This window comes from Taurulus bubalis (genome assembly GCF_910589615.1).
Source record: "Taurulus bubalis genome assembly, chromosome: 10".
In the NCBI taxonomy this organism is placed as follows: Eukaryota; Metazoa; Chordata; class Actinopteri; order Perciformes; family Cottidae; genus Taurulus; species Taurulus bubalis.
Window position 1 is genome coordinate 7,105,003 of NC_136598.1, and position 20,364 is coordinate 7,125,366.

The window sequence follows — 20,364 nt, forward strand, 5'->3', positions numbered from 1 at the left end:
GTTGAGAATAGCAAGAGAGCACGGAGCTGTCCTCGTGAATGCCGCATTGTACAATTCTGCAGTTCAATGTCTAACCTTCTCGTCTAAAGTCTCTGGTCAAAACATACCGGACTAGACGTTGTTGAGTCTTTTCAGGGAAATAATCCACGCGAGTGGAAACGTCGCTTGTTGTTTATGTGTTGAAGCAAATTGCCTTTCCTTTGAAATAAAGTTGTTACAAATAACACATAATGACTGTGGAGTCTGTTTTGTGCAAATATCTGTCACGTAAACTAGCTCCATAGTACACGAAAAAAGAAGAGAAAAAAGATATACCATTCATTGGGTGGAAAAAGATCACAGGTTAGTGCCATTACCACTACACCATAATAGATATAGTGGATTTTCTTGTGGATTTACAATCAAATCATCTACAACACAGTCAGCAGTCACATTTAAACGGCAGAGAGCCACCAGATCAACGTGCGACCAACTGCGACTCCATGGATCACGTTGACGTGACCTGCGGAGCGCTTTACAATATCGCTGCTTTCTCAAACTAATAGACAGCTGTTTAATATCAGACCATTCCGCTACAGCCACTCAAAAAATGTGACTCACCGGAAGGGACTAACAGGCGCAACTTCCACGTGCTCGCTTAAAAGCACATTTTTACAACATCTTACATCAGCGGTTCCCAAACTTTTTAGGCCACGCACCCCCCTCTACATCACGACCGGGTTCACGCACCCCCAAACCTTAAAAAAAAAACGCAACAGAGCCTATTTATAGCCGCATAAAATCGGACCAATGCCAGAACTGTTTGCTCGCGCGTGGCGTTTGTTACAAGATTTAGTCCGCTGTATACATTTCAGTTACACAAGGCGTCACTTTTAAAGAGCAATAAGGATGGCGAGGACACACGCACAGGCGCAGATTGCATTTCACATTTATTTACTTAAACACAGTAAGCCACGTAAAGAACAAAGAGTGGCACATGCATAGGCTCTGAAACAGATATACATAAAAAAGGAGGCTCCAGGGGTGCGCGCACCACACTTTGGGAATCCCTGGTGTAGACCCAACACATGCATGAGACTGCAATTGTTTTGGGCTGTTTCGTATTCCAATTTTCCAATTTGGATCTAAAAAATGTAAGGGGCTTCTGACTTGCACTGGCATGCTTGGTGTTCAGGTGGTGGCGCAAATAAGAGGCTTCAGACAGCGGTTAGCCAGAACCTCACTGCACAACACGCACTGTGGCTTCGGGCAATCTGCATTGCCAATCCAAGTGAAGCCCAGACCCAGATAATTGTCATCATATTTCCTCTTTTTTTTCCCAGTCTGATGCTCACTCTCGTTTCCTCATTTTTCACCTTGACTCCGCGATGGGTCTCTGTGCTCCCGGTCCGTCTCCTCTTTCTCCGACTCCCGGTCGATTTCTTCTCCCGGTCTCTCCCCAACGCACCTCTCCGTTTCTCTCCCTCCGGTTCCTCACTCTTTCTCTGTCCCTCTCCTCTTTTATTACTGATCGCTTCAGATGTCCCACCTGACAGCTTCCCCGATTTCAGCCAGTTTAACATATTTTCATGGATGTTGCTGAATGAATGAAATGAGGTTAGGTGCACAAGCTAGCTAGTGTGTACGGAAAAGACAGTCTGGCGGCCGGACCGAAAGTGCATATATTTATTAAATTGTACGTTTTTAATTGTAATTAAATGTAAATCTTACAAAGGGATTTTTTATAATTAAAAAATCCTACTTAATCTTTTTTAAATTATGTTTAATATTAATTATTACATCATTAGACCACTATTACATTTTTCCTCTCGCGCACCCCCTAGAGGCAGCTCGCGCACCCCCAGGGGTGCGCGCACCACACTTTGGGAATCCCTGCCTTACATCATTCAACACACTTGGAAAAGACTCCCGACCGAGCTGGAGGCGCCCTGACGGACACACGCAGCCGCGAACGGAGCAGAAACCACCGAGTCATGGAGAGCAGCGCGCCGAGCCCAGCTCTGTCTTCATGGAGGGAAGCTTTTACACTGCGGCGGATCCGCATGCTGGTCCCTGTTGGCTTCAAGACCGAAATAAGAGAGTTGTGTAAACTCGCTGGACCAGTGGTACGTAGCCTGTATTTAATGTACTCTCTGTGTCCAATCATTGCTGATCTCAATGAAACAATTTCAATGAAAAATGACTAATGAAGCCCACTAAATTGTCAGTTACTAATCACTATGTTTCTATCATTTTGATTTGATCTCATCAGGTTATTGCCCAGCTCATGGTGTTCGCAGTGAGTCTTGTCAGTACTATTTTCTGTGGCCATCTGGGGACGACAGAGCTGGCAGGGGTGTCTTTGGCTATCTCAGTAAGTTCAGGATCGGAATGTTCTCACAGTGAAAGACACGCCAGTAAAGCAACAGAACATAATCCATCAATGTTTGTGTTGTATCCTCAGGTTATTAATGTTACAGGTGTATCTATTGGAGTTGGTTTGTCTTCAGCATGTGATACTCTGATTTCTCAGGTATGAGCCTCACACACTATTTTCCATTTGATAAAATGAGTATTGATAAGATAACAAAATGCTCTTTGGTTTTAGACCTTTGGGAGCAATAACCTCATGAGAGTCGGGGTCATTCTTCAGCGGGCAATCCTCATTTTGTTACTGGCGTGTTTCCCCTGTTGGGCCATCCTCGTGAACACAGAGGCCATTCTGTTGGCGGTCAAACAGGAGCCTGAGGTGGCCAGGTAAGCTGTATCCCAACACGCATGTCTTCTTGCGCTTTATTGATTCATTTAATATATGTATGTATTTTTAAAGAGTGTGTTTTTTGTTAATGTTGATGGTGAATCTCTTTTTAGGATGTCTCAGATGTACGTGAATATCTTTATGCCAGCACTTCCTGTAAGTATTTAAAAATGGGAATAAACTGTTCTCAAAAACAAATTGATTCATTGATATTCTTTTTTTTCTGTTTAGGCTACATTCATGTATTCATTACAAGCAAGATATCTGCAAAACCAGGTAAGGTCCATTATTATTCAACATTAAGTAACTGAGGAGTTGAAATAAGGACCATGTAGGATGACTACATGAAAGGGTCGCCTTATAGCCTGTGAATTGCTTCCTCGTGTCCACATCAGGATAAAAGGCTTATATTTATTTGTTTACAGTGTTGCTGTTATGTTTAATGTGAAATTCAGTCAGGGCAAACAAATGTGATTGAGACCACAAACCGTGATTTTGACCAAATGTTTTGTTTCCTTTTTGCATTTGTAAATCAATCAGTTTGCAAAAGGTTGTGGAAAAGCATCATATTATTCTTTTTAGATGTAACTTGTATCGCTTTACTCTGAACATTGTGTGCCTGAGAGTCGGCTAATCCTGACCACACAAACTCAGCGCCATCCAAACTCACCAAGGCCAGATGATGAATGTATCTTATGTCTGACTGGCTGACCCTCTTCCTTGGAGACATTAATGTGCATAAAGACTCTGTCAAACCATTTCTCGTGGTTAGACCCCTGAACCATCTGTGGGTGATTCATTCAGCTGAATTATGCCAAGTGTCTGTTAAATAAATGTTAAATAAATACTTAAAGACATTTAAGAGTTTTCACATCACAGTTGTTTCTCCAAAGCAAATTTAAAAAGGTTGATTTCCACCACACAAAACGCATGCACTTCTTTCCTGTCCAGGTGCTGAATCCCAAAACGGTACCATAAATTCTGTGAATGTATCCCAAGGACTTACCAACACTATATAATGGCCCATTTTTATTTGTATTTTACTAGGCCCTTTATCTGGTCCAAAGGTATCTAATCAGATGTCTTCTGTATGTTGATGCCCTCCATTCATTCTCACTTTACCCGTGTCTAATCTGAATAATATGTGGCTCTCCTCTTTTAGGGCATCATATGGCCACAGGTAATCACAGGCGTTGTGGTCAATCTTCTTAACGCTCTCATCAACTACATCTTCCTTTACCTATTAATGCTGGGAGTAGCGTGAGTATTGCCTGTTGACTCTTTCAGTAACACAATTATTGCTTGTATCACATAACCAACATCATGCAACAAAATACTTTTACAGAGGTTCTGCTGTTGCCAACACCATTTCGCAGTTCACCATGGCTTCAACTCTCTATGCTTACATCATGTGGAAAGGTCTTCACAAGGCGACCTGGGGAGGTGAGAACCATCTTTACATTGGAGGACCGTGAGCCTGCATGAAACTCAAAGGAAGGAGGCTCAAACAAACATCTACTTCATTGTGTTGAAGGAGTTTCAAGAGCACTGTACACCCATCTTCAGAGACAAACTACTATCCATTCAAGGCTGTGTGTGCAATAATGTCAGTAATGCCTAGAACAACCACAACACAGTGAAGGCTTTGTGTGGTTAAGTTCTTTAACTCGGTGGTTCTCCACCTTTTTTCAGTGCTGTACCCCCTGTGGCAGTACCCCCTAACCAGCACAAAGCATTTTTGGTTGGCTTTTTGTTTTGTTTTTATACATATATCAGACATGAAAAAGAGTTTTTGTTTTTGGGAGAGGGGGGGGGTCAACTGTCCACCGTTTCTGAGATTGGAGTGGGACACGGAAAAAAACTGAGGTCGTGATCATCTTAGCAATAGAAGATCTTTGACATGTCGAGTCTTGGCCAATCAGCGTTAAGATGTCTACAGCGGCTTCATTTTCCTCCCACCAGTTTAATAATAGCAAGCTAGTCAGCTTGCTAACACGTTAGCTAACGTTGTTGGAGAGACAGCGAGTGAGATTACTGGCAGCGTAGAGACGTCAGCCAGGAGAGCGGCGAGTCAGCGTCGCTGCAGTTCTACCTACCGACACCTGACTACATATAAGGAGAGGACAATGGAGATTTTATCCAACTTTTATTTTAATAAAAAACCGAAATGAGTTTCCTCCGTAGGGTGGCCGGGCTCCTGTTTATATTTAAGGGTTTAAGATCTACGTGTAGGAAAAAGTGTATCCTCTAGTTCAGTGGTTCTCAACCTTTATTCAATGGTGTACCCCCTGTGAAATATGTTTTCAGCCAAGTACCCCCTAACCAGCGCAGCCCATTTTTGGTATAAAAAAAAGTAGTAATACACAGCGCTGTGTCGTCAGTGTTGGATTTATTAAACTGTCAAGAATGAATATGGCATTGAACTGAATGCTTTTGCATTTACATTTTAGTGAGAAACTCGTGCTTTCACTGAGGATCTTTGTCAGTCTTGGTGGCAGGGAGGCCATTATTGTGATCAGGCTCTTCTCTCTTCTCCAGACACAGTCTGCTTCTTTGCTTTGTTTTGATCAGTCATTGCAGAGAAGGAGGCCTCACATGAACATGTGGAGGCAAAGGGTAGTAGCTGCTCCAAAGCTTTCTGTCCCAGGTCAGGGTGCTCCTGCTTCACACACACACAAAACGGTGTGAGTGTGGATGTGGCAAACTTCATCTGGAGGCCACGGTCAGATGACACTTCCAGGAGTTTTTCCTGATAAGTGACAGGCAGCTTGCTTCCGTTTGCTTCAGACAAGATAAATGGGCTCCTCACCCAATCCAGCTGTACAGATTTATCCTCCATGTCAGGAAAGTAGAAGTGAAAATCTTGAATCAAGTTGGTCAAATGTCCCACTATGACCGACTTGACTGGAGCTCTGTCCACATCCTCACTAGAGAGAAAATCCTCCACCTGAGGAAAGCAGGTGAAATCTCCCTCTGCAGAGGACCTTCTCCACAGCTCTGCCTTCTTCAGGAAGCCACCCACCTCGTCATACAGGTTTAACATGCTGGTCTCTTTTGCTGCAGACACACATTCAATTCGCTATATACATATATATATATATATATATATATATATATATATATATATATATATATATATATATATATATACACACACACACACACACGCCTGCATTGCGTGGTCTTGACTATATGAAGTTGATTGTTTTGACACTGTCGTTCAAAACTTCATGTAACACAGGGCTCATTTTCTTGCACGCCAAAGCTCACTGTGTCATGCACGATCCCTGTGCATGACACAGTGAGTCCACTTCACGTCAGGGTTTTATTTTTTAATGCGCGCTACGAATCCTCTCTTGCTGCCCGTCATCGAGGCCGCTGCGTCCGTGCAGATGTTGCTGCAGGATTTCCAGCTCATTCCGTTTTCACAGAAGAAGGAGATGACAACATGAACAATGACATACAAATCTTCTTTGGCACTTGTCCCTCCGTGTTTTTAGCAGCATTGCTGCTACGCTTCAACCACGACTTCATTGTTTGAGTTTTAAGGCGGCAGTGATAGATAGACGGGTAACGACAGGTGGCGTGTGCCAGGTTGGGTCAAACCATCCTGATATGGGGGAGACTCTAGGTTTTTAGGATAATTAAATTAAATAGCCTACTTAATATAAAATTCAGTTTGTGAACTAACACTGTATTGTTGTTGTATTGAATCTTTGTCGAATAACTATTTTTAAAGGATTTTTGAATGGATGCTAATTTTAAATAGATTTAAAAAAAATCTCACGTACCCCCTGGAGTGCCTTCACGTACCCCCAGGGGTACGCGGACCCCCATTTGAGAACCACTGCTCTAGTTAATTATAATCTATAGAGTTATGCGGTTATAATTGCTGTCACACAGAGAGAGGTGTGCATGTTCAGGTTTACTGGTGGAAACATTATTCAGTGTTCTAGACTAACAGCGACGTCTCCTCAAAGTAAAGTGGTATAACGGTGTGACATAATATGGTCAAATAAAAAGGCTGGTACATTATACATATTATGGCATATAATTGTGTAATATTATGAAGTGAAATGTAGTAGTAGCAAAACAATATTCAGTAGTATTGCATATTGTAAGTATTAAGTTTACAAAATATATATACACACACACAATACCGTTCAAAAGTTTGGGGTCACTTAGAAATGTCCTTATTTTTCAAAGAAAAGCACTGTTTTCTTTCAATGAAGATAACATTAAATTAATCAGAAATACACTATACATTGTTAATGTGGTAAATGACTATTCTAGGTGGAAACATCTGGTTTTTAATGAAATATCTACATAGGTGTATAGAGGCCTATTTCCAGCAACTATCACTCAGTGTTCTAATGGTACATTGTGTTTGCTCATCGCATAGAAGACTAATGGATGATTAGAAAACCCTTGTGCAATTATGTTAGCACAACTTAAAACAGTTATGCTGGTGAGAGAAGCTTTACAACTGGCCTTCCTATGCATAGCATCGCATGTGTGGGTTCCATTATATTCTCAAAATGGCCAGAAAAAAGAAAACTTTCATGTGAAACTCGCCAGTCTGTTCTTGTTCTTAGAGATGAAGGCTATTCCATGCGAGAAATTGCTGAACATTTGTCTGGGTGACCCCAAACTTTTGTATGTATGTATGTATGTATGTATGTATGTGTATGTATGTGTGTGTGTGTGTACACTTGGGTATTGACAAAAGAAGAATTAAACCCCATAATGATCATAGTTTGTCAGCTTCTCGACGCTGTTCGGCACTGACTCGCCCGTCACTCGTTATGCTAATTTTAAAAACATCTCACATACCTCCTTCACGTACCCCCAATTGAGAACCACTGCTTTATCTTATGGAGGAAAGTTTCCATTTCTCCCATCCCTCTTCCTCAACAGCAGTATAAAACATCTTCCATATTTGACATGCTGAGGGCACAAACTATGGTTTAGTTCAGAACCTGGGGCTTGTGTCACTACAAACATAAATACAAGCTCTTTGTCATTATCTTCCTTGCTTCCCTGTTTGTTTAAGACGTTTAAGAAGGATGTGGTAGATTTATAATCTAACCATGTGCCCGTTCTGCCTATAAATTAACAAGAAAGCTCCCTGGTGTCGTTACAAATGTGATTGTTGAGACAAGGCACTGATATAATCTATATGTTATGTGTGAGTGATATAATGATTTATTATTTGACCACACAGGCTGGTCTAAAGAGTGCCTGCGGGACTGGGGCTCATACATCAACTTGGCCATTCCCAGCATGGTCATGATGTGTGTCGAGTGGTGGACGTATGAGATTGGAGGCTTTCTGGCAGGTAATGTCAATGTCCACTTTGTTGTTTAAAGCATTTCTGGTGTCAAATCTAACTGTCGTTTGTCATTGACAGGTCTAATAAGTGAGGTGGAGCTTGGAGCTCAAGCGGTTGTATATGAACTTGCTACTGTTGCATACATGGTAATCTTCCCCCGACCAAAATGAATATACTTGAAATTGTTATTGTGTCACATGAATCACCTATTTGCACACGCAGTGTAACGGCATGTTAAAGTTGCTGTTTTGTTCTTAGTTCCCTCTAGGTTTCAGTATAGCAGGCAATGTAAGAGTTGGAAATGCCTTGGGAGCCGGAGACACGGAGCAGGCTAAGCTGTCTGCTAAACTGACTATATTCTGTGCAGGTTAGTAAACACCATTTTTATGCCATCTTCTAAAAATAGCATGTATTTGGTGAGATTAAGGTGAGTTAATTCTTTTAATAATTGTGAAATAATTATATTTTCACTCGAGAAACTACTTCAGGAGTAGCTTTGAGCAAAAGGTTCTAGACCAGAGGTGGGCAAACTACGGCCCGCGGGGCATTTTAATCCGGCCCGCCGAGTATTATAATTATTATAACATTAAAAAAAAAAAAAAAAAGTTATAGTAAAGACCGCTGTAGCGCTTCTCCGTTCCCAAGTAAAGTTTCCCGAAGCACGATGACCACAACAGACCAGCGTTGATGTTTCTTCATGCTTATTTATTGCACAGCGCTCTTTTAGGCTTTCCGTGTGTGTGTTCTGCTGCAGCAGAAAGACCGCTGTAATGCCTTCTGCTGCGCACACGGCTCTGCTGCAGAAGAACACACACACGAAAAGCCTAAAAGAGCGCTGTGCAATAAATAAGCATGAAGAAACATCAACGCTGGTCTGTTGTGGTCATCGTGCTTTGGGAAAATCAAATCGGGAACAGAGAGGCGTTACAGCGGTTTGTACGCGCCGTGCGGACCGCTGCCTGCCGCGTTCTGCTGAACTAGAGCGCACACAACACTTGCTGTGCTGCGCTGGTCAATTCCACACCCTCCCCCACTGATCCAACAGACAAGGGCGACACTTTTTTTATTTTTTTTTATTACCGTAATATACCGCAAAACACTGAAAAGCTCCACTTCTTAGCGGTCAGAATCCTTTTTAATTATGTCGTAAAGCGTTAACTTTAGAAGAATTACGGTAATATGAATCACTTTCTGTCGCCGGAGACAGGGTTTGTACTACGACAGTTTTAGAGTTGTGAAATGAACTGACAGCTGCATGCAGAGTATTTTTCCTCAGTAAAACTAACATAACTAACCACATTGACCCACGGAACTGCGCCACCCTGCGCGCTCATGTCACGTGACATATAGGGTTCTGTCTGCCAGCCTCCTGCAGTGATCTCTTCTGTCAAATGAGTGGACCCAAGAAAAGAAAAGTCGACAGTGAGTGCAGAGTCTTTAATGAGTGGACTGCTAAGTATTTTTTCACCGAAGTACGATTAAAGGCAGTATGTCTTATTTGCCAAGAAACCATTGCAGTCTTCAAAGAATACAATATTAGCCGCCACTTTTCCGCCAAGCATGCTAACTATGCTAGCCAACAGTCAACGACAGAACGGGCGGGTACTGCTAAGAAGTTGGCAGCCAATTTAAAGAGTCAGCAAAATATTTTTTTTTATTTAACCAGCGAGTTGAACAAAAAAGCTGAGTCATTTACGTTATATTCTCACACCGCCCCCTGTCGGCCTCGCCGTCGTCCAGTGTAGAGCCACGGGTCTCCCACCGCCCAGCACCCCCTGTGGCGGACCACAGGCTCCCCACCTTCCCTTTGGCTCCAATAATCTGTTTTACCAGATACTCATACTCTCATGTGGTCTGCATTTGGGTCCGCAACATTGTCCTCCCGTGACAGGTTCACACAAACACTCTCCATCCATCTGATACTGGCCCGGCCTGTCTATCAAATTTTTTTATTCAATGTGGCCCCTGAGCCAAAAAGTTTGCCACCCCTGCTCTAGACCTTCTCCTGCAGAGCTTCTCCTTGGCCAACATTAGGAGACTGTGGTTGTTCTTTTGTGTGAATGTCAGTTTACAAAAAAAATAAACTAATTTAGCATATTTTGTATGATGTAATCTGTGGAAAATGAAGTCTGTTACTCTTTACCACAGTGTCGGTCTCCCTATGTTTGTCCGTTCTCATTGGGAGCCTGAAGAACCATATCTCTTATGTCTTTACAGATGACGAGTGAGTATATCTTTAACGTGTTTTTCTAACCGCAACTATGTTTATTACTTTTTTTTTTTTTTGGAGGGGAGGGGGTGTATTATGTTGAAATATACTTAAACAGTGTCAAGTCTTCTAGAGATAATCATCTCTTAAGTGACCTTTCAACATGACATGCACTACAGTGAACTTTGCCATCAAATTCTTTTCAACATTAACTGAAAATAAAATGTTACGCTCAATTTACTGATTTCTCTTTGCTCAACAATAATGTGTCGCAATATATAACCCACAAATCTCATGACATAACTTTTTTTTCTTACTATGTCAAACTGTTAATTTTGAGTCTCTATTCCGTCAGACAAATACGGAACAGGGTTGCTGATGTCGTAGTTTTATATGCACCATTCGTCCTCCTGGATACAGTATCGGTAAGTATCTCTGAAATTCACATCCAAACAAGATCCCTTGATACACTAACATATTATTACATTGTCTAACCACCTCTTTATTGTGTTTGCACGACTAGGCGTCCTCGGGAGGTATTATAAGAGGAGCTGGTAAACAGAAGATTGGGGCTATTTGCAACATTTTGGGATATTATGGGATTGGTTTTCCCATTGGCGTGTCGCTGATGTTTGCAGCCAAAATGGGAATCACGGGTAAGATTTACGGCATGTTTTTTAGCCTTAAGCTGTTAGTTTTTTTTTATGTTTTGTCCCCAAAGTCTTTTTTTAGTAAGAGCTCTGACACGGCATAACTTAAAGCTAAATATGTAAAACTCTTTATTTCCCTCAGGTCTGTGGTGGGGCTTGTTTACCTGCGTGTTTCTGCAGTCTTCATTCCAAATTATCTACCTAATAAGAATGAACTGGGGGAAAGTTACAGTCGAGGTCAGTATTCAGAGGTACATCTTCCCGTCAGACTACTTCTTTATGAATACAAGTTCACACATTGTTTTTCTTCCAGGCTCAAATCAGAGCGGGAGTGTGTGAGAAGTTCACAGACACAAGTAAGTAAAACATTTGATCCTGCTAGGGACAAATACAAAATGTATCTTGTTCAGCAAGGGAAATGATTAATTCTTTCCCGAGCCAGTTTAGGCTATAAGACATGTAGTTTAATGGTGGCATATTGCTTAAAACAATGCATGTACTCCTCTAGCACATTTTTAAATTCATGAAAAAGCTCTATATCCTTGTAAAACTATAGACTGTGGGTGTCTATATGTCTATATGTGTGTGTGTATATATATATATATATATATATATATATATATATATATATATATATATATATATATATATATATATATACACATGTATACATGTATATATATATATATATATATATATATATATATATATATAAAATTCATTAATTGCATGTATCCAGGTCCCCAACCGGATGATCCAGAGAACTCACCAGGGCAAACGGACACTGTGGACCTGGTTCTCCCTGAGGAGGAACTAGCAGTAAAAATAGTGAAGGAGACACTCTCTTTCAGGACTCTGGTTCTGTATAGAGGCCTCATTCTGGCTCTCATGCTTTTAATCCTGGCTGCTGGAATCATTCTTAACTTGCTGGTCACTAACTTGATGAGATGACCACAAGCAAAGTCTATTGTGTTAAGTGAAGTACCTCCTTAGTCACGAGTGCACATTATGATGCAGCTGTTTGCATTGCAGGATGTCAAAGCAGGGCATGCAGAAGGAAGACACACATGCAGATGTGCAGACAGTAGGCAGAGCACAGAGGGAGACAATGTTTGTGTTTAATGCATTACATTGTGGTTATTTTTGCTTCCTTAAAGGAACAACAATATATTTAATGTATGAAATAATAAAAAAGAAGGGTAAATATTGGAAATGCTTTTGAGAGATTGAGATGGCTCAGAAGTTTTTAAAACGGATGCAGAGTTGGCATATTGTATGTACCTGATTTAAAAAAAAAAAATAATAATATATATATATATATATATATATATATATACATATATATATATATATATATATATATATATATATATATATATATATAAAATAAAACGATACAAGGCAAATTGAAGTACTCTTATTTTACCCTATAGAACTTCTCATAAAACGAAAAAACACTATCATGGCTCAAAAAAAGGCTCAAAATCGGGTGGAAAAATTAGGGAATCGTTAATGAAACATGATTAAAATAATAATAATGGAGCTATGAACTTGTTAGTGATCTAAACCCCTGTGTGGTTTTCGGGTCTCCTACCAGTTGGACATGAGCGGAAAACCTCTAATGGGAGGCGTCCTGATTCGATGCCCGATCCACCTCAGCTGACTCCTTTCGACACAAAGGAGCAGCGGCTCAACTCCAAGCTCCCTCCTGATGTCCGAGCTCCTTACCCCATCTCTAAGGCTGATCCCGGCCACCCTACGGAGGAAGCTCATTTCGGCCGCTTGAATCCGAGACCTCGTTCTTTCGGTCACGACTCATAGGTGAGGGTTGGGACGTAGACCGACCAGCAAATGGAGCGCTTCGCCTTCCGGCTCAGCTCCTTCTTCACCAAGACCAACCCGTCAGCAGCTAGCAGGTGAAGGAATATGGATGATCTGATCTCAGGGTTCTATGCTCTGATCTCAGGGTTCTATGCTCTGATCTCAGGGTTCTATGCTCTGATCTCAGGGTTCTATGCTCTGATCTCAGGGTTCTATGGTCTGATCTCAGGGTTCTATGCTCTGATCTCAGGGTTCTATGGTCTGATCTCAGGGTTCTATGCTCTGATCTCAGGGTTCTATGCTCTGACCTCAAGGCTCTATGCTCTGATCTCAGGGTTCTATGGTCTGATCTCAGGGTTCTATGCTCTGATCTCAGGGTTCTATGCTCTGACCTCAAGGCTCTATGCTCTGATCTCAGGGTTCTATGGTCTGATCTCAGGGTTCTATGCTCTGATCTCAGGGTTCTATGCTCTGATCTCAGGGTTCTATGCTCTGATCTCAGGGTTCTATGCTTTGACCTCAAGGCTCTGATCTCGGGGTAGTGGGGATGGTGGAGTGACAGTGTTGCTCTTGTCGTAGGTGTCATGTGTTTGTTCTGGTCTATGTTGATGCCATTACCTTGATTTTAATTGATTTTCTTTTTTTATTACATTTCATACAAAATGAAAAAAACGAGTAGCACATTAATTCATACATGTGATCTAACAAAGGTAAAGGGCAAATATTAACCATATATGCTGTTTATTATGCTTGTAATTGGAATGAAGTAAACATCTGTTGAGTATTTTAACATAAAATTGTGTGATTGTGTTGAATAAAACAAATTAAAAAATGCAGCGGGTCCACCAAACCCACGAACACTGTCTGAATAACCAAAACATGAACACCACACAAGGGTTAATGGACCCTGGAAAGTAATACGGCCAGCAGCCACTGAACTGCAACTTCGGAGTGTATATCTTTAAAGCGCTGGGCTTTTGTTTTTAGGATACCGTGTTGAGCTTTGGCGAGCCACACATCTAGTGCAGTGGTTCTCAAATGGGGGTCCGCGTACCCCAGGGGGTACGTGAGATTTTTTTTAAATCTATTTAAAATTAGCATCCATTCAAAAATCCTTTAAAAATAGTTATTCGACAAAGATTCAATACAACAACAATACAGTGTTAGTTCACAAACTGAATTTTATATTAAGTAGGCTATTTAATTTAATTATCCTAAAAACCTAGAGTCTCCCCCATATCAGGATGGTTTGACCCAACCTGGCACACGCCACCTGTCGTTACCCGTCTATCTATCACTGCCGCCTTAAAACTCAAACAATGAAGTCGTGGTTGAAGCGTAGCAGCAATGCTGCTAAAACCACGGAGGGACAAGTGCCAAAGAAGATTTGTATGTCATTGTTCATGTTGTCATCTCCTTCTTCTGTGAAAACGGAATGAGCTGGAAATCCTGCAGCAACATCTGCACGGACGCAGCGGCCTCGATGACGGGCAGCAAGAGAGGATTCGTAGCGCGCATTAAAAAATAAAACCCTGACGTGAAGTGGACTCACTGTGTCATGCACAGGGATCGTGCATGACACAGTGAGCTTTGGCATGCAAGAAAATGAGCCCTGTGTTACATGACGTTTTGAACGACAGTGTCAAAACAATTAACTTCATAATGTCAAGACCAGCATGTTAAACCTGTATGATGAGGTGGGTGGCTTCCTGAAGAAGGCAGAGCTGTGGAGAAGGTCCTCTGCAGAGGGAGATTTCACCTGCTTTCCTCAGCTCCAGTCAAGTCGGTCATTGTGGGACATTTGACCAACTTGATTCAAGATTTTCACTTCTACTTTCCTGACATGGAGGATAAATCTGTACAGCTGGATTGGGTGAGGAACCCATTCATCTTGTCTGAAGCAAACGGAAGCAAGCTGCCTGTCACTTATCAGGAAAAACTCCTGGAAGTGTCATCTGACCGTGGCCTCCAGATGAAGTTTGCCACATCCACACTCACACCGTTTTGTGTGTGTGTGAAGCAGGAGCACCCTGACCTGGGACAGAAAGCTTTGGAGCAGCTACTACCCTTTGCCTCCACATGTTCATGTGAGGCCTCCTTCTCTGCAATGACTGATCAAAACAATATAACTCATAATATGTACTTTGTAACATGTTACCAGAAAGATTATAGTTATTTTACATCATTTTTGTGTTGACCCTGAAATGCAATATGTATAACTAACTAATTAATAAGTTACCTTTTGAAGGTGTTGAAATACTTTGCACAGCCGTGGTGAATTCTTTCCCTGGAGAGCAGCAAAGATGACAGAAAGGACCAACGCTGCAGCGGAAAACCCTGCATTAGTATCTGGTCCTGCAGACATGGAGGGGTCCAGTGACAAGCTTTTCTGCTGCAGGTGGGTGCGCCACAGAGTTCTCCTGGCCCACAGAGAGGAACTGTACCACATCCTGAGGATGACAGGCCCTCTGGTAAGGATTGATACTGTTTAAATACCTTCCTCCATCTGTTAGGGATTGTGTGGATTGAGGCTGTCCATGCTGAAAACCTGATTCATACGACAGAAGAGTGAGTGTTTGGTTGGAAATGTCAAGTAAAAAACAACTTGTGCCTGATATTTAGAAGCACATATCAGTCAACCAAAGACAGTGCTTGCCTAGTTTCAATCAGTGGCTGCAACCTGATAAAGTGGGATGGCTCATTTGCTCTCTCGAATCCTCCATTACCTGCTCCCATTCGTGATCACAATGTTCTGTGGGCGTCTGGGAAATGAAGTGATGGCTGGCTATGGATTAGCTTCTGCTGTAAGTGGTCACCTGTATGCTCCATAGACTTGTGGAGGCTAGCATGAGGGAATGAAAGGTGGAAATGTAATTTTAAAGCTATAAACTCACCTTCTCAAGATTCAGCAATTGTCTTACAATCCTGACGATTTAATCAATATGTAGTATAGTTACTGTTATGAGTCATATACATATTGGTTACATCAGAGTGTATGCATCAGACTCGTTCAAGTCTGTTTCATATTCATTCCAGACCATTAATATTACTACTGCAGCACGAGATGTGGTCTGGGACTGGCATGCGATACTTTGGTGTCTCAGGTTTCAAATCTGGTCCCCACAGATGATGAGCAGATTTAGCATAAACAGATTATCTTCATTCCAAATATTGATCAAATTCTGTGGTGCACACTCACGCCTCTTCTGTGTTGTGTAATTTGTGTTCTTCAGGGATAAGCATACACTATAGTGTACTGTCCTGAAATTATGACATTGAACGGTGTATACTATGCCATGAGCATTTCCAGGAATCTAAATACAGCCTTTTGATTTTAGAATAGCCCAGCTGTATCTTACAGCCTTCCTTCCTGCCGTATCAGTGAGTTGTGATTTTTTCTTCACCTTTTTTAAGTAAATTTAATTTTTTTTCCAGAGATGTATAGAGAAACCACTAACTCTTAAATGTGTGTGTGTTTTTTAATGTCTTTTAGGCAATGTTTCTACATAACCTTCAGGTGTCTTATCTGCAGAACCAGGTGCAGTAATATCCTGAACACAATTCTTTTTTTTTCAGAGAATCAAAACATGTTGTCTTAATTAATGCAACCACTGAGGGGAAAGGTATAAGTGGTACTCACCATTCTTTCTTTCGGACCATTTATTTTTATTTTTATTTGTATTTTTATTCCTTTCTCTCCTCCTACCGGTCACTCCACTGCACAATTCATATTTAAACACTCATGCCACATACACTTAACTTTAACTTTAACTTAAACGCACACGTCACTTTAACATACACTTAACTTTAATACACTTAATACATACACTTAACTTTAACTTAAACACACACGTCACTTTAGCATACACTTACATTAATGTTATCTGTTGTCTGAGTACTTTATCCTTATCTTATTTAGACTTTTTGCACTGTTGCTGTCGTTGATTGTTGTTTGTCTCGTCTAATGTCTAATGTCTAATGTATGCACCTTCCGCCTAACTAAATTCCTCGTCTGTGCAAACATCCCTGGCAATTAACGGTTTCTGATTCTGATTCTGATTCTGATCATCACATCATCTGGTGTTTGTGTACTCAGGGTATAATACTGCCACAAATGTACGCTGCTGCCATGGCAAACATAGCAAACGTTGTGACGAACTACATCTTTCTTTACTGCATGGATCTGGGTGTTAAGTAGGTGTACTCACACCATTTTAGATCTGATTAAAACACATACACACACACACACACACACTGATTAACTTCTCTGTTTTACAGCGGATCTGCAGCAGCCAATGCTCTGTCACAGATTTACATCTGTGCTTTTCTGTTTGCTTACATTCGGTGGAAGAAGCTCCATGTAAAAACATGGGGAGGTGAGGGACAGTTATATTTAGCAGATATTTTTGGTGACCCGATGATCTTATGGTCCACTTTGTTCATCTTCCAAGAATTTTCCTGCACTTTAATAAGTTTCTCTCTCCCCCTGAGGTGAGAGATTTCACATTTGTGGATTCCCTATGTTTTCATGCATCACTCTCTTCAGCTTCCATCTTTTGTATTCTACATACATGAGTTTCTCTCTCCCCCTGCAGGCTGGTCTGTGGAATCACTGCAGGAGTGGGGCTCCTACATGAAACTGGCCTTTCCCAGTATATTAATGACATGTTTCGAGTGGTGGCTTTATGAGTTTGGGGGATTCTTTGCAGGTAATCCAGATATTTTCATGATTACATTAACCCTATTGATTTAAAGCTGAGCAGTACTGACCTGTGTTATTTAAGCCTATCTCTAAGCTCATTCATTTAATCAAATCAGCAAACAATACAAACTTCATCTTTGTCTCCGACGATCAGGAATGCTGAGTGAAGAAGAACTGGCCGCCCAACATGTTGTGATAACGGTGGCTTTCATAACCTACATGGTACTAACAACAAGTCAGATTTATATTAGTTCCAAAAACATTTTTAAGTTTGAACACCCTAGAGCAAGCTCTGTTGTAAATCAGTGTTCATTCTTTCTGACTCCTGAATGTATTTTTTGTGTGCAAAACGATGAATCCACAGTTCCCTCTTGGTATACAAGCTGCAGCATGCGCCCGTGTGGGCAATGCTCTCGGTGCCGGAGACACTGCCAGGGCCATCCTCACCTGCAAGATGTCACTCGCTCTTGCAGGTCAGTTTAAGCACATTCTGTTAATGTAGCCTCAATCAATAAAGCAGCATTTGATGTTTGATTTCTTTACATCCACTTTTTTCCAGCTAGCATTGCTGTTGTTGAAGGTATTGTGCTTGGCTCTACTAAATCAATGATTGGATACATCTTCACCTCTGATGAGTGAGTCTCTGCAGCTGCACTACATTGCACTTATTGAATGTTAAAGTTGTTACAGTACAACTGTGACACACAAAGACACAATCTGAATTACCCTTCCAGGAAGATCATTGGTTGGGTCTCCCATTTGATGAACGCTTACTGTTTCCTCCAATTCTTTGATGGTCTTGTGGTGAGTCTAACGGCCAGCAAAATATATTTGCAGTATGATGCCAAAATCAAGTCATAAATGTCAAATACAAAAACATGTTTTTGCCCATTCTAGTGTGTGTGCACGGGCATCTTCTTGGGCACGGGCAAACAGAAGATACCAGCTCTGGCCAATTTCATTGGATACTACTGCATCGGACTTTCACTCAGCGTAGTTTTAACGTTTGTCGCCAAACTGAGAATTTTGGGTAATAATATGAAATGACCATGCTTTGTTACTTTCAGAGACATTCCAGAGCAATACATGACCGCTGTGGGCGACGCAAGTTCTTATAAGTGAAGCCCGCTTTGTCCTTGACAGACTAATTTGTCTTTGTCTCTGCAGGTTTTTGGCTGGGGCTGCTCATTTGTGTCGTCTTGCAATCTACCTTCTACATCATTGTCATCTTCAAGCTCAACTGGAGGAGAATGACGGAAGAGGTATGCTGCTGGCCAATCAAACAATCAAGATCATTTAGGGCCTCAGCTGTTTTGATATACTGGCAGAATCTGCTTCTTTTCTACAGTATCAGATGTTCAAGCAAATCTGGAAAAGTTCGATACAGATTTGTCAAGTGTATGAATGAGAAGATATTGACAGTTTGGTTTTTGTATCTGCTTGTTTGCAGGCTGTGAAACGAGCTCAGAAAAAGACACGCGTAACATTATTGAGCACAGCTGCCCTGTCAGATGACCAGACAGCAAGTCATGGGGACGTAAGTGGCTTGTTATTGTTAACACTAACAACATAAATTACTTTTCAGTTGTCATACTTAGGTTCACACTGTCATCAATGGACTTTTCTCATTTGTTTTATGTAATATTCTATATCGGACACTTAAGTCCAAGAAACTACATTTCTGACAATGTTTTACTGCACTGTTCTTCATTTGTCTCAACAAAATAAATGAATATGATTATTTTTCTTTTAAGTTGGTGGAAGGCTACATGTCTCTGGGCACTAAGGGGAACACGGAGACAAAGGGTGGACATGTGGTCCAGCAGAAGGTTGTCCGTCTCTCCACTACTCAGCTGATCCTCAGACGAGGCCTCATTGTGTTTGCAGCAGTTGCACTTCTGGCTGCGGGAGCGACTGTGCACTTCCTGGTGCCCTTACCAGAGACCCGGCCTTCAGAGGCCAACTTCACTTTGGACTGGATCAACACGACATATACTCCTGATCAAACTTTCTCCACTGCACTGGTCCCAATAAAAGGATGAGATTATTGATCATTAAATTGTTGTTTGTGCTCAATGTCATAAAAACACAGAATCCTAGACTCTCATGGACTTGTTACCTTTGACAAAGTGACTAAAACAATGGCAGATTTGATGCAAAATTAAGTGAATAAATGGTTGAACCAACATTTAGCTATAAGAGATTCATAAAAGATTACATTTTGTAATGGTCTTTCTCCTTTTTTCTCCCACCTCTTGTGTCATGTCAACTGTGATAAAAGCTTCAGTTATTTTTTTGTTCCCCCTGAATCTTTTGAGCATTTGTAAGTGTAACCCTCATCTGTTGGCAAAAATAAATAATGGTCTGTAACAATTTTAAAACATGTTCTATTTAGTTGAATAAGAATATTAACAGTACGTCGTCTTTTCTTATCTAGCATGTAAGTGTTCCCATTGTCATGCTAAATGCTTATATGCTACTTACAGTGGCTGTAAATACTTGTAAGCAATGTAGACTAATTTAGATGAGCTCTGGGTGAAGAGTGGAAGAACAATTGTCCTCACACAGTACAAAGAGCACCCACTCACTTGACTACACTAAAAGTTAAGTATAATGAAGACATCAATATAAAGGGCTAGAACTCTGCCCGCATTGTCTGTATTTGGGTCCAAGGTCCCAGGTCATCAGGAGCAAAACACAAGTTTATACTATAAGGGTGGGGTTACTGTATGTTGATGGTTAACTTTCCCAATGATCCCGTTCGGTACAATACTGAACAAATCCATCAATGTACAGTCTCGAAGTTCATGTCTCCATAAATATTTTTTCACAATCGCTATCCACTCTACTTTTGCCTCTTTGAATCTCTCCTTGATCATTAAGTGTGATCGATACATTACATGTATTGTACTG

At 41.2% G+C, this 20,364-nt stretch overlaps 2 protein-coding genes across 2 annotated transcripts; both read left to right on the forward strand.

The window, feature by feature from the left end:
• Positions 1–1,973: 1,973 nt before the first annotated feature.
• LOC306742110 (multidrug and toxin extrusion protein 1-like) lies at positions 1,974–11,879 on the forward strand (the record flags this gene model as incomplete). The annotated part of the gene is made up of 17 exons (XM_079224451.1): positions 1,974–2,105; positions 2,252–2,353; positions 2,444–2,512; positions 2,588–2,736; positions 2,851–2,893; positions 2,969–3,013; positions 3,900–3,997; positions 4,083–4,180; positions 7,962–8,075; positions 8,148–8,215; positions 8,328–8,436; positions 10,218–10,293; positions 10,634–10,703; positions 10,802–10,934; positions 11,071–11,165; positions 11,242–11,284; positions 11,689–11,879. The coding sequence occupies 17 exons, from the start codon at positions 1,974–1,976 to the stop codon at positions 11,877–11,879; spliced, it is 1,635 nt and encodes a 544-aa protein (XP_079080577.1).
• A 3,173-nt stretch (positions 11,880–15,052) lies between these two features.
• Positions 15,053–19,493, forward strand: LOC306742111 (multidrug and toxin extrusion protein 1-like; the record flags this gene model as incomplete). Its single annotated transcript, XM_079224452.1, has 14 exons — positions 15,053–15,220; positions 16,074–16,130; positions 16,243–16,287; positions 16,846–16,943; positions 17,028–17,125; positions 17,345–17,458; positions 17,606–17,673; positions 17,816–17,928; positions 18,015–18,086; positions 18,186–18,255; positions 18,349–18,481; positions 18,619–18,713; positions 18,902–18,988; positions 19,206–19,493. The coding sequence occupies 14 exons, from the start codon at positions 15,053–15,055 to the stop codon at positions 19,491–19,493; spliced, it is 1,506 nt and encodes a 501-aa protein (XP_079080578.1).
• Positions 19,494–20,364: the final 871 nt, after the last annotated feature.